Source organism: Bison bison, unplaced genomic scaffold (genome assembly GCF_000754665.1).
Source record: "Bison bison bison isolate TAMUID 2011002044 unplaced genomic scaffold, Bison_UMD1.0 scf7180017864508, whole genome shotgun sequence".
NCBI lineage: Eukaryota > Metazoa > Chordata > Mammalia > Artiodactyla > Bovidae > Bison > Bison bison.
In genome coordinates, this window is record NW_011495064.1 from 5,239,739 (window position 1) to 5,253,516 (window position 13,778).

The 13,778-nt window shown below is 38.0% G+C and overlaps 1 protein-coding gene across 2 annotated transcripts in view; it reads left to right on the forward strand.

Annotated features, from left to right (window-relative positions):
- EIF5B (eukaryotic translation initiation factor 5B) overlaps positions 1-13,778 on the forward strand; it is a 128,137-nt gene that overhangs the window by 51,913 nt on the left and 62,446 nt on the right. For both annotated transcript variants that reach the window (XM_010829640.1, XM_010829639.1), the window contains exons 11-14: positions 4,615-4,722; positions 4,910-5,020; positions 7,454-7,521; positions 8,084-8,225. In XM_010829640.1, coding sequence (XP_010827942.1) covers positions 4,615-4,722; positions 4,910-5,020; positions 7,454-7,521; positions 8,084-8,225 — 429 coding nt within the window. The remainder of the gene's footprint in view (positions 1-4,614; positions 4,723-4,909; positions 5,021-7,453; positions 7,522-8,083; positions 8,226-13,778) is intronic.

Here is a 13,778-nt window from a genome sequence, read left to right on the forward strand (position 1 = left end):
CACTCATCTCACACGCTAGTAAAGTAATGTTCAAAATTCTCCAAGCCAGGCTTCAGCAATATGTGAACCGTGAACTTTCTGATGTTCAAGCTGGTTTTAGAAAAGACAGAGGAACCAGAGATCAAATTACCAACATCTGCTGGATCATGGAAAAAGCAAGAGAGTTCCAGAAAAACATCTATTTCTGCTTTACTGACTATGCCAAAGCCTTTGACTGTGTGGATCACAATACACTGTGGAAAATTCTGAAAGAGATGGGAATACCAGACCACCTGACCTGCCTCTTGAGAAATCTGTATGCAGGTTAGGAAGCAAGAGTTAGAACTGGACATGGAACAACAGACTGGTTCCAAATAGGAAAAGGAGTTCATCAAAGCTGTATATTGTCACCCTGTTTATTGAACTTATATGCAGAGTACATCATGAGAAACGCTGGACTGGAAGAAACACAAGCTGGAATCAAGATTGCCGGGAGAAATATCAATAACCTCAGATATGCAGATGACACCACCCTTATGGCAGAAAGTGAAGAGGAACTAAAAAGCCTCTTCATGAAAGTGAAAGAGGAGAGTGAAAAAGTTGACTTAAAGCTCAGCATTCAGAAAACTAAGATTATGGCATCTGGTCCCATCACTTCAGGGGAAAATAGATGGGGTAACAGTGTCAGACTTTATTTTTTTGAGCTCCAAAATCAGTGCAGATGGTGATTGCAGCCATAAAATTAAAAGACGCTTACTCCTTGGAAGGAAAGCTATGACCAACCTAGATAGCATATTAAAAAGCAAAGATACTTTTGGATCGCAGCCATTCTGACTGGCGTGAAATGGTACCTCATAGTGGTTTTGATTTGCATTTCTCTGATAATGAGTGATGTTGAGCATCTTTTCACGTGTTTGTTAGCCATCTGTATGTCTTCTTTGGAGAAATGTCTATTTAGTTCTTTGGCCCATTTTTTGATTGGGTCATTTATTTTTCTGGAGTTGAGCTGTAGGAGTTGCTTGTATATTTTTGAGATTAGTTGTTTGTCAGTTGCTTCATTTGCTATTATTTTCTCCCATTCTGAAGGCTGTCTTTTCACCTTGCTAATAGTTTCCTTTGATGTGCAGAAGCTTTTAAGGTTAATTAGGACCCATTTGTTTATTTTTGCTTTTATTTCCAATATTCTGGGAGGTGGGTCATAGAGGATCCTGCTGTGATGTATATCAGAGAGTGTTTTGCCTATGTTCTCCTCTAGGAGTTTTATAGTTTCTGGTCTTACGTTTAGATCTTTAATCCATTTTGAGTTTATTTTTGTGTATGGTGTTAGAAAGTGTTCTAGTTTCATTCTTTTACAAGTGGTTGACCAGATTTCCCAGCACCACTTGTTAAAGAGATTGTCAATATATGGCAAAACCAATACAATATTGTAAAGTTAAAAAAAAAATTTTTTTTTAAAAAAAGAAAGAAAGGAAAAAAAAAACAGAGTACTACTTTGCCAGCAAAGGTCCGTCTAGTCAAGGCTATGGTGTTTCCAGTGGTCACGTATGGATGTGAGAGTTGGACTGTGAAGAAAGTTGAGCGCCGAAGAATTGATGCTTTTGAACTGTGGTGTTGGAGAAGACTCTTGAGAGTCCCTTGGACTGCAAGGAGATCCAAGCAGTCCATCCTAAAGGAGATCAGTCCTGGGTGTTCATTGGAAGGACTGATGCTGAAGCTGAAACTCAAATACCTTGGCTACCTCATGCGAAGAGTTGACCATTGGAAAAGACCTGATGCTGAGAGGGATTGGGGGTAGGAGGAGAAGGGGATGACAGAGGATGAGATGGTGGATGGCATCACCGACTTGATGGACATGAGTTTGAGTGGACTCCAGGAGTTAGTGATGGACAGGGAGGCCTGGTGTGCTGCAATTTATGGGGTCGCAAAGAGTCAGACACAGCTGAGCTGTGTCTGAACTGAAGAATGAAATTGCTTACTCACGTAGTAAATTCGTGTTTAGCTTTTTCAGAAACTGCATTTTCAAAGTTTCTCTACAATTAAAGATTTTAATCACTTGAGGGTTCTAGTTTCTCTACATCCAAATACTTGTTATTGTCTGCTTTCCCATTATAACCATTCTAGAGGGATGTGAAGCAATGTGTCTAACTATGGTTTTAATTTGCATTTCCATGATGTTTATCATTTCTTTGTATGCTTTTTGGCCATTCCTATAGTCTTAATTGTTGAAGTATCCAAACTTTTGTTCATTTTTAAAATTTTGGAATTTGTCTTTTTTTATTGTGTTGTAAGAGTAGTTGTTTTCATTTTTAGCAGTATCTTTTTGACATGCATACATTTTAAGTTTGGTAACATCTAATTTATTAAGTTTTTCTTTTACTAGAGCATAAATTATTCTTCTGGTGTTGTATTGAAGAAATCTTTGTTGAAACCACGATCATGAATAGTTTGTCCTGTGATTTTCTTCTTACAGATTTATACTTTTTGTTCCTCATATCTATTTTAAGATAATTTTTATGTAGGGTGTAAGGATTTAGGTCATTTTTTTAATGATAACCAGCACCGTTGGTTTAAAAGACGACTCTTCCCCTCTTTGTGTTGCCTTCTCATCTTTGACAAGTCAAGTGGCAGAAGTGTGAGGGTTTGCTTTTGGACTTTCAGTTCTGTTTCATTCATCTCTGTGTCTTTTCTTATGTCAGTACCACACATTGTTGATTACTATAGTTTTCGTGATAAGTTTTGAAGTTGGGTAATGTAAGTCTTCCAACATTGTTCCTCCTATTTTAGATTGTTTCAACTTCCTAGGTCACTTGCTTTTCCATACAGATTTTAGAATCAGCTTATCAGTTTTTGCAAAAGTCTTCTCACACTTTTGATAGGGACTGCATTGAATCTGTAGATCAATTTTAGGGAGAATTACCATCTTATTAATTTGCCAGTCTGTGGAAATAGCTATCTCTCCATTTATTTAGATCCTTTGAAAGTTCATCCAGCAATGTTTTGTAGTTTCCAGAGTATAGGATTTATTTTTCTTTTGTTAAATTTATTGTCACATATATTGTTTTTTTTTGATGCTCTTGTGAGTGGAGTCACTATTTAATCTTCTATTGTTAGTACAAAGAAATGCAGTTGATTTTTATAGATTGATCTTATGTGCTGCACTACACTGAAATTTTTTTACTCCAGTAATTCTTCATAGATTGTAACTAAGCTCATGATGTTTGCTTTTGAGTCATACTTTTTTTTTAAAGATTTTATTTATTAGTTTTGGCTGTGCTGGGTCTTCATTGCTGTACACGACGTTTCTCTAGTTGCAGCAAGCAGGGGCTGCTCTCTGGTTGCAGTGCACAGGCTTCCCCTTGGAGTGGCTTCTCTTGTTGTGGAGCAGGGGCTCTGGGCTCATGGGCTCTAGAGCACCAGCTCAGTAGTTGTGGGGATGGTCTTAGTTGCTCTACAACACGTGGAATCTTCAGGACCAGGGATCGAACCCTTGTCCCCTGCATTGGCTGGTGGATTCTTAATCACTAGACCACCAGGTAAAGTGTGAGTCATAAACACTGTGAAGCTGTTGTGTATTGCTCTTTGCTAGTAAAATTGCATCTCTCTTTTGGCATTCCAAAATATTTTTTCATTACAGTTTCTATAGAAGGATTCAGTGTCTGATGCTAGAAATGAGAGTGTTCTTACAAAAATGGTTTTTAGATGGAAAATAGTTTTGTGAATGACATCACTTCAGCCTTTTGTGGAAGTCCTCCTCATTCGCACGCCAGCTTCACCTGAAAGGCTGGCGTTCTGAAGAGGAGCTGCTGCCTTGTGCTTTTGTTTGGTTCTCAGAAGCTGAAGTGTTTGGAAGTAGGTGCTTGGTAAACACATGGTGGGTCGGAAGGCTTTCTCATGCTTAGATCCACCTTGGGAAGGTGGGAGTGCCATCTGGGTGTCTTAGGCTGAAGTGTGCAGTGGCTGTGTACGTGTGCACTGGATACAGTTTTGAAATATATTGCTTTAAGATTTTTAACAATTTGAAGTGAAATTTTTTTGAATGCTGGAGTATACTTCTTTTTATATAAACTTTCCCCCACAGGGCTTCCCTGGTGGGTCAGCAGTAAAGAATCCACCTGCACCGCAGGAGACATAGGTTTGATCTCTGGTTTGGGAAGATGCCCTGGAGAAGGAAATGGCTATCCACTCCAGTATTCTTGCCTGGAAAATCCCATGGACAGAGGAGCCTGCTGGGCTACAGTCCATGGAGTCATAAAGAGTTGGACATGATTTAGCAATTAGACAACAGAAAAACAACAACATAAGTTAGAGGTTTATACTATATAGTAAGTGTGAACAAAATATTCATTATATTCCATTAAGTTAACCACGTACAAAAGTGTTCAGAAAGTTTGAGCAAATATTTTACATCATTCTAATCCATAATTAGCAGTGCTGCTCTGAAATCTAAACAGGTGTCTCCTTGCTCAAAGGTTGTAAAGTTCACATTGTAAAATGCAATTACACGTAGTTAAATCAGCAAACAACTTGTATGCAGGTTGTGGCGTTCTCTTGCGAAGGGAAACTAATTTAAAGGAAAATGGTAGTGAAAGTTTGAAATATTTAATTTTGTGTGTGTATTTTTGTTGTTGTTCCCAGAAACGGCGACTTGAACACAGTAAAAATGTAAATACAGAGAAGCTAAGAGCTCCTGTTATTTGTGTACTTGGACATGTGGATACAGGGAAGACAAAAATTCTAGATAAGGTAAGAAAATGTTGTGTGCATTGATATATAACTCTTTGAATAAGTGAATGATACCCTATGAAAAGCTAATAGAAACTATAGCACACATGGGCAGTTCTGTTTACAGTAAGTAAGCTGTTGTTTTATTACTGCTTTTGCTTCTTTATGCATTTTGAAATTTGACTTGGAATCTGCTCTCTCATCCCAGCTCCGTCACACACATGTACAAGATGGTGAAGCAGGTGGTATCACACAGCAAATTGGTGCCACCAATGTCCCTCTTGAAGCTATTAATGAACAAACTAAGATGATTAAAAATGTAAGTGCACTGTATTTCGTGTGTCTTAATCTCTGACAAAAATTGTTATAAATTATTTTACATATAGAAAAAAAGAACAGAATAGTATCACAGATCCACACACTCACCGTTCATAAGTAACAAACTCCACGTTGCCCTTCAGATCTCTTTTTTAAAGACATAAAGCATTAAATATTGTAGGAGTCCTCCTTCCCTCTTGCTCCAAGAGGCAGTTGCTTTTCTGTGTTAAAAGTCTGCCATTTCCTTGTTTTAATACTTTTATCATGGATCCCCATGTTTAAACATGTTTAAACATTCTGTTTCCTCCCCAGCTCTTCTGATTTTATCTCCTATTTCTCAACTTTAGAAATACTCAGTTTTTATTTTTGTTAAATATAACACGAGGGAAAATCACATATGATTAATGTAAAGCTTAGTGAATCAAACACCGTTTGTGTTACTCAGCTTCTGGGTAGAACCTTGCCAGTTTCTTCAGAAGCCTTGTGTCCCTTTTCAGTCCGAGTCCTCCTCTTCCACCCAGGATTAGCTTTTAAAGTCATCTCTAAATGTTGATATTCCGGTCCCGTTATCCGATTACTTCTGCAGAGTCCTCATCTACTGTTTGGTCTCAGAGTGATGGGATGCGGGAGAAAGGTCTGATCCTTCACCTTTATGTACCAGCTTTTCAAACAAAGAGTGGTTTGGTTTTATGTTATTATAAACTCATGGATTTCAACCTGTTTATACTGTGTTTTAATCCATTTCAATTTTTACTATGCCGAGATAGTTCCATCTTTCTAGGATTGATTGGCTTCTGAGTGTTTTTGATACTGTTCAAGTAGTCTTGTTTGTCTTGTGACATCCATGCGCTCTGATGTAACACACAGCATATTGTCACATGCTGGTGTCTCTCTTCAGTCTGAGTTCTGTGTTTAGAAAGGCTCTGTGAGTGTGTCACTGCAGCTTTTGTTTTGTTTGTTGGAAGTTGTTTTTTGAAGCTTGTTTTCTCATAGATTCCTAAAGGAGTAATGGAAGTAATATTCCTTGAGTTCTTTGAACATTGAAGCGTTACTTTGTGACTTTCATCCTGGAAAATCAGTTGGCTGCATGTAAATCCTTGGTTCACTTTTTCTCTCCTAAAGTGTATTGACTGTTGTTCGAGTTTCTTCTCACATAAAGCTTCACCTTTCAAGTTTTAATACAAGCTGGCTTTCATCCTCTTATAAGCTATGTGGTCTTTTGCATCTTGGTATTGGTTGTTCTGGGTCAATTTTCTAGTTATATGGTGTTCCATTTTAGTATATAGTTTAATATCTTTATTTTAGGATAGTTTTCTTGAATTGCAGTTTTCTGAATTTGTAAATGAAATTTGATTCTGGTGGTTTTTATTGTTTGTATTCCAGACAGTGAACTGAAAGTAATTATGGCAGATTTTGATTTAAGACCACCAGAATGCAAAATTGAAATGTTTTGCATTTGAATCATTTTGACTTAGATCACTAGATAAGATTTTGGAAAATCATATCAAGATTGACAAAAGTATAGATAAACAAAGTGAAAAAAGTTCTGTGTGTGTATGCGTAAGAGAGATTTGTTGGCCAGTGCTAATGTTCAGGTTAAAAGAGGATGTCCATATCTCAGTTCAGTTCAGTTCAGTCACCTAGTCATGTCCGACTGTTTGAGACCCCATAGACTGTATCACACTAGGCTTTGCTGTCCATCACCAACTCCTGGAGCTTGCTCAAACTCATGTCCATCAAGTCGATGATATCATCCAACCATCTCATCCTCTGTTGTCCCCTTCTCCCCCTGCCTTTAATCTTTCTCAGCATCAGGGTCTTTTCTAATGAGTCAGTTCTTCACATCAGGTGGCAGAACATTGGAGCTTCAGCTTCAGCATCAGTCCTTCCAGTGGCTGAATACTCAGGTGTAATGCTCTTTCCATTCGTTCATGGACTTTTGTCCAGAAGATCAAGTCTTTATAATGACATTTGAATAAAGCAGGATATGAGCTTAATTCTTTCAATAATATGTTAATTTTCTTTTAAACATACTTTGGGATATTTTTCAGAGTTTAGAATTGCTCTAAAATTTGACCAGATAAGTTTTCCAAACACTGAGAGCCTCTTCTTCTGTGTTAGCTTTTTATAGATAATCACTCTCAGATCCTCTGTCATTTGTCCCTTACGAGTAATCTGTTCAGTTTTAGACTACATCATAGTTAACAAGGGGAATTTTTCTCATTTCATTTTTTTCTACGGAACGCCTTTTAATATTAATGAAAATGTTAACTGTTGTGCTTTGCTGGTTGACTCACTGTTTTAAAGCAGTTCATTTGGAAAAGGAAGTGCTGTTATTTTGAAGTTTTCCTGGCAGAATAATTGTCTTGTAAAGATGCTTTTGTTGTTTTGGTTCTTTGTTAAGTCAGCTCTCCACTTTTCCTATTTTTTCTAGTTTGATCGAGAGAACGTACGGATTCCAGGAATGCTGATTATTGACACTCCGGGGCATGAGTCTTTCAGGTAAGAGTGATTTGTGTCTTTTGTCAGCAGGCACACTGCTTGAAGCCAGTAAGTCTCGACGTTCAGTGAGTGAGGACTTCTGACTAGTCATTAATCTTTGTGTACTATTTTGATATCTGTGGTCCTTGTAACTACCAGCCCTCACCTGTGCCTCACTGACTTGTTAGTAGGACTTTATTTGGGGACTTGTTTTTTTGTAGAGAGAAGTCTTTTCCACTTTGAAAGAGCAAATCCTAATACATGCCTGGTCTATCTCCTATGAAACTGTTACAGGTGGAGTTTTATTCTGTTGCCTCTTGACCATGTTCCTTAGTGCAAAAAACTTGGTCAGTAAAACTGGCAGAAATAATGGAGGAATTTCTGGAACTAAGTCATTGCAACTGATGTCAGTTCACTGTCAGATGAGCATTTGGCATGTTAAGGGCTAATGCCACTTGAATTTAATGCATGTACTTCATTTTGTTCTTTCTGTGTGGGTTTTACAAAGAAATGAACATTTTAAGTTTCTTTGAGTAAAAGTATTTAATTTCAAGATTTCTATTTATGTGTCCTTTTCCAACAGTAATCTGAGAAACAGAGGAAGCTCTCTTTGTGACATTGCCATTTTAGTTGTTGATATTATGCATGGTTTGGAGCCCCAGACAATTGAATCTATCAACCTTTTGAAATCTAAAAAATGTCCCTTCATTGTTGCCCTCAATAAGGTAAGCTCCTCTTCTGAAAAATTAAGTCGTGAAAATGTGCTTATTTTTTATGGTTAACATAACTTTCATATAAGAAAATACACTCCTGTTAAGTGTACAGTTCAGTGTATGTGGACAAAATCACACATACATACAGCCACCATCATTTAGAATATAGACCTAATGTCCATATTCCCAGAATGTTCCCTCGTGTTCTTTTTGTTTTTTTCCCCTTCATGTTCTTTTAAGTCAGTGCGCCCCTTCTACACCCCTAATACCAGCTTTCTTTCTGCCATCATAGACTAGCTTTGTCTGTTTTATAGTTTCATATTAATGGAACTACACAGTGTGTGACCTCTTTATCCATGTTGCTACATAGGTCATAGATTGTTCTTTTTATTGTTCAGTAAGATTTCATTATCTGGTTAATATGTCTTCACCATACTTCATCCATGTATCTGTTGAAGGATTCTTGGATTGATTATAGTTTTAGGTTATTAACGAAGCAGCTATGAACATTTTTACAGAAGTCTTTGTGTAGACATTTATTTTCCTTTACTTGTAGTAAATTTTTAGGAATAGAATTGCTGGGTCATATGGTAGGTATATATTCAGCCTTATGAGAAAATGACACATTTTCCCAAAGAAATGGTACCATTGTACATTTTTTAACCAGCAATTAGGAAGAGTTCGTTTCTGCACATTCTTGCCAACACTGAACCCCTGCCTGCTGCCACTCTAATTAAAGTGTGTAGTGCCAAAGTGTACCATTTCCATTTGCATTTCCATGATGACTAATGGCATCAGACATCTTTTTGTAGATTTACTTGATTTCTCAAGTATCTGTTCAAACTCCTTTGCTCGTTTTTTATTAGATTGTCGTCCTCCTCAGTTGTAAGAGTTCTTTATATTGTCGACAGAAGCCCTTTGTCAGTTGCGTGTGTTGCAGATGTGTTTTTAGAGTCAGACTTAGTTTTTCGTTTCTTTAATGATGTTTTTTTGAAGAGAAGACATTTGTAATTTTAGCAAAATTGATTTATGAGAAATTTTTAAATAATTTCTTGTTTGTATTCTATACAAGTAACCTTTTCCCACCCCAAGTTCATGAAAATTTTTTTCCAGTGTTGCTAGATACTTATGATTTTAATTTTGCATGATATAAAGTAGAATCCAAAGTTCACTTTTTTCAAAATGTATATATTCTTCCCCCATTGAATTACTTTGCAATCTTTGTTAAAAATGGCCATGTTCGTATGTTTGTTCTTAGTATTTCTCTTCTCTTCCGCTGACCTCTGTATCCATCCTCACGCCACTGCTTCCCTGTCTTGATTGTAGTTTCATAGTGATTCATGAAAGCAGATGGTGGTTAAGTTCTTCAACTTTTTATTTCTCAAATTTGTTTTGGTTATTTCAGGGTCTTTGAATTTCCATATAAAGTTTAGAATCAGCTTGTTATTTTCTGCAAAAAACCTTCTGGGATTTTAATTGGGGTTGTGTTTGTAGATAAATTCTGGGAGAATGGACATTTTAACAAAGTTGAGTCTTGCAGTCAGTGAGCATGGTGTCTGTCTCTACAGTCACTTTGTCTTGACAGTATGCTATAGTTTTTTATTGTCCATGTGTTGGTCATATTTTACTAAATTTTTCCTAATATTTCATGCTTTTGGTGTTACTGTAAATAGCTGTTTAAATTTTGGATTTCTAATCATCAATTTTAAATAAAAATACAGTTGATTTTTATATATTGACCTTTATCCTGTGACCTTTTAAATTCACTAGATTAGGCCTAGGGACTTCTTTTGTAGTTCATGTGGGATTTTCTGTAGTTTGCCAAAAAGTTCATTCGGGTTTTCCAGGTTTGGGGAAAACCCAAATGAACTTTGTGGTCAAATCAGTACATGACTATGTAATCTGCTGATGAAAACTTTTTTACTTTTCCCCTTATCTGTATCCTTTATAAATGTTTTTCTTCTGTATTTTACTAACTGGATCTCCTAGAATAGTGCTGAATAAAAGTGGTGACAGACATCCTTTTCTCTTCTTTCTTCTCCATCTTAGGGGAAAGTTCTCCATCTTTCCCCATTAGGCATGCTGGCAGGTATAAATGCACTTTATTAAGCTGAGGACATTCCCTTCTATTCCTAGGTTACTTAGTATTGTTTTTTGTTTGTCTTGAGATGGTTGTTGATTTTTGTCAGATGCCTGTTCTCCGTCTCTTGATATGTTCATGTGGCTTTTCTCCTTTATTCAGTTAACGGTGAGAATTCCTGTTGATGTGGGGATTGGGGGACTTGACTGACTTCTTGTTATTTAAAACTTTATTTTTTTAGAGCACTTTTAGATTCACAGCAAAATTGAGGGGAAAGTACCCCTGTCTTCACACATACAAAGCCTCCCCCATTATTGACATCCTGCAGGAAGAGGAACCTTTGTTAAACTGATGAGCCTCCATTGACGTGTCATTATCACTCAAAATTCTTAGTTCACTCTGGGTGGTGTTATACTCTCTGAGTTTGGACAGAGCTGGAGGAGACTGACCACTAAGCCTTCTTCACAGTCCCAGCTTCACTAGATGACCTTTGAAAACTGAATTCTTTCTAAGCTTATCACTTTTTTAGAAGAGAGATGAAGATTCTCATTAAGCTCTGATCAGCACCAGTTGTAAGATGGAGTTGTTTTCTATCTTTTCTAAGTCATAAATCCTGTTAAATGGTAACAAAAAGAATTTACTGAGTGCCTACTGCATACTCAACCCTTACCATATATTCCAACTACTGTTAATTTTGGAGAAAGACTGTTTTGTGGGTCGCTTAGTTCAGTTTGAACTTATAATAGTTTCTGTGTCTTTTACTATACAATGTGCACACCTGGTAGACCATTTCTTTCCACTTCATTTTGTTATCTTTTTTCCTTCTAGGAGTTTAACTGTGTTTAATCCAATTTCCTTAATTAATTAAGGTCATTCGAATGTTGCTTTTTTCAAATGCAGACAGGTCCTCCCTTAGGAGTTTTCTCCCAGACTGTGCAAGCCTGTGCTTTTGACTTCTCACCAGAACGTGGTTTGGCCAGTGGTGGGCAAATCTGAATTAAGTAAGCACAGTGACCCTGCCACACTGTGGTCTTATGACATGGAAGTCTCTATTTGCTCCTTACTCCTAGAACTTTCCTAGAAAAACCGACAGTCTTAACAGGACCTCAGCCTGCTCTTCTGCTGTAGGCACCGCCTTAGTCAACTGACTAAGTTTTGTTGTTTTGTTGTTTCCGGAGAAGCAGCATCCTGAGAGCTCTGAGTTGGCAGCAGAGTGGGACAGTGGTTAAGAGCTTGGTGTCCAGGGTTTGAATCCTGTGTTCCTATCCTGGCTTTGCCACTTCAGACTTACAAAAATGGGCCTTAATTAGCCTCTTTTTGCCTGCAAAATAGAGCATTATTAAATTTTTGTAAGAATTAGATAAAATATGTCAGGTTCTTAAGACTAGTATTTGATTAGAGTAAGGTTCAAAATAGGTTCGTTATTATCAAGTGGAAAAACTGTAACATAAGTATTTTCATTCTTTCTATAAATTTGCTTTTTCCTTATTTTTAAAGTGTTAATCGATCAGTTGTGTCCGACCTTTTCAACACCATGGACTATAGCCCGCCAGGCTCCTCTGTCCATGGAATTTCTCAGGCAAGAATACTGGAGTGGGTTGCCATTCCCTTTTCCAGGGTATCTTTCCAACCCAGGGATCAAACTCCAGTCTCCTGTATTATAGGAGGTTTCTTCATTGAGCCACCAGGGAGGATTGAGGTAAAATTTATATACAGTGTGAAATTGAGTTTTGATAAATGTATTCATATATCCTTGTCTATTTTTGTATAGTCACTAAGTTGTGTCCAACTCTTTGCGACCCATGGACTGTAGCCCACCAGGCTCCTCTGTCCATGGGATTCTCCAGGCAAGAATACTAGAGTGGGTTGCCATTCCCTTCTCCGGGGATCTTCCCAACCCAGGGATTGAACCCAGGTCTCCTGCATTGGCATGTGGGTTCTTTACCACTGAGCCACCAAGGAAGTCCACATCCTTGTTAAATAGCCCAAATTAAGACATAAAACTTTCCATCACCTCACAAGTACTAGTGTGCTCCATTCTAGTCAGTTCCCAGCCCCTCATAGCAATCACTGTTCCAAATTCTGTGTCCATGGGTTAGTTTTGCCTGTTCTTAAACTTCATGTAAGTCAAATTTGACAAAATATACTCTTTTGTGTCTGGCTTTTTACATTTAACATTATGCTTCTGTGAATTCATCCATGTTTTTTGAGGGTGGTGAGAAGTTTATTACTATTTTTTAAATAAGTCTTAATTTTTAAGGACAGTTTTAAGTTCACAGCAAAACTGAGGGGAAAGTAGAGATTTCTGATAGACTCCCTGCCCCACACAGGCATAGCTTTTGCCATAGTTGTTCCCATGATCAGCATACCCCGCCAAGTGCTACGTTTGTTGCAGCTGATGAACCTACACTGACACACTCAGAGTCCATAGTTTACCTTAAAATTTACTCTTGGTGTGGCACGTGCTCTGGGTTTGCACAGATGTGTCGTGTATCCACCAGTATAGAATCACACGTTTTCACTGCCCTAAATATCCTCTGGGCTCCACCTACCTCCACCCACTGTCAGCCACTGGTCTTACTGTCTTCCTAGTTTTGCCCTTTCCAGAGTGGTCATATAGTTGGCATTCTATAGTATGTATGTAGTCTTTTCAGATTATCTTCTTTCTGTTAGTAATGTGTTAAAAGTTTCTTCTCTGTCTTTTTTCCGTGACTTGATAGTTCTTTTCTTTTAGCACTGAATGATATCCCATTGTCTAGATGACCCATAGTTTATTTATCCATTTACCCACCAAAGGACGTCTCAGTTTTGATAATTATGAATAAAGCTGCTGTAGACATTTTGTGTGCGCGTAAGTTTTCAGCTCCTGGGTAAATAACAGTGGAGCGTGATGGCTGGACTGTTTGGTCAGAGTGTTTAGTTTTCGTAGTCTTCCAGAGTATCTGTAGCATGTTGTATTTCCACCAGCAGTGAAGGAGAGTTCCCATTGCTCCTCATCCTCACCAGCATTTGGTGTTGTGTTTTGAAGTTTGGCTGTTCTGATGGGTGTGTGCTGTGCTTAGTCATGTCCAAGTCTTTGTGACCCCATGGATTGTAGCCCACTAGGCTCCTCTGTCCATGGGATTCTCCAGGCAAGAATACTGGAGTGGGTTGCCATGTCCTCCTCCAGGGGATCTTCCCAACCCAGGGATCAAAGCCAGATCTCCTGCATTGCAGGCAGATTCATTAGCGTCTGAGCCAGCAGGGAACCCCATGAATACTGGAGTGGGTTGCCATGCCCTTCTCCAGGGGACCTTCCCGACCCAGGAATCAAATCGGGTTCTTCTGCACTGCAGGCGGATTCTTTACAGCTGAGCTCCAGGGAAGCCTGATAGGTGTGTAGCAGTATCTTGTTTTAATTCGTATTTCACTGGTGACATAAGATGACATCTTTTCATGTACCTGTTTGCCATTTGTACATCTTCTTTGATGAAGTGTCTGTTAAA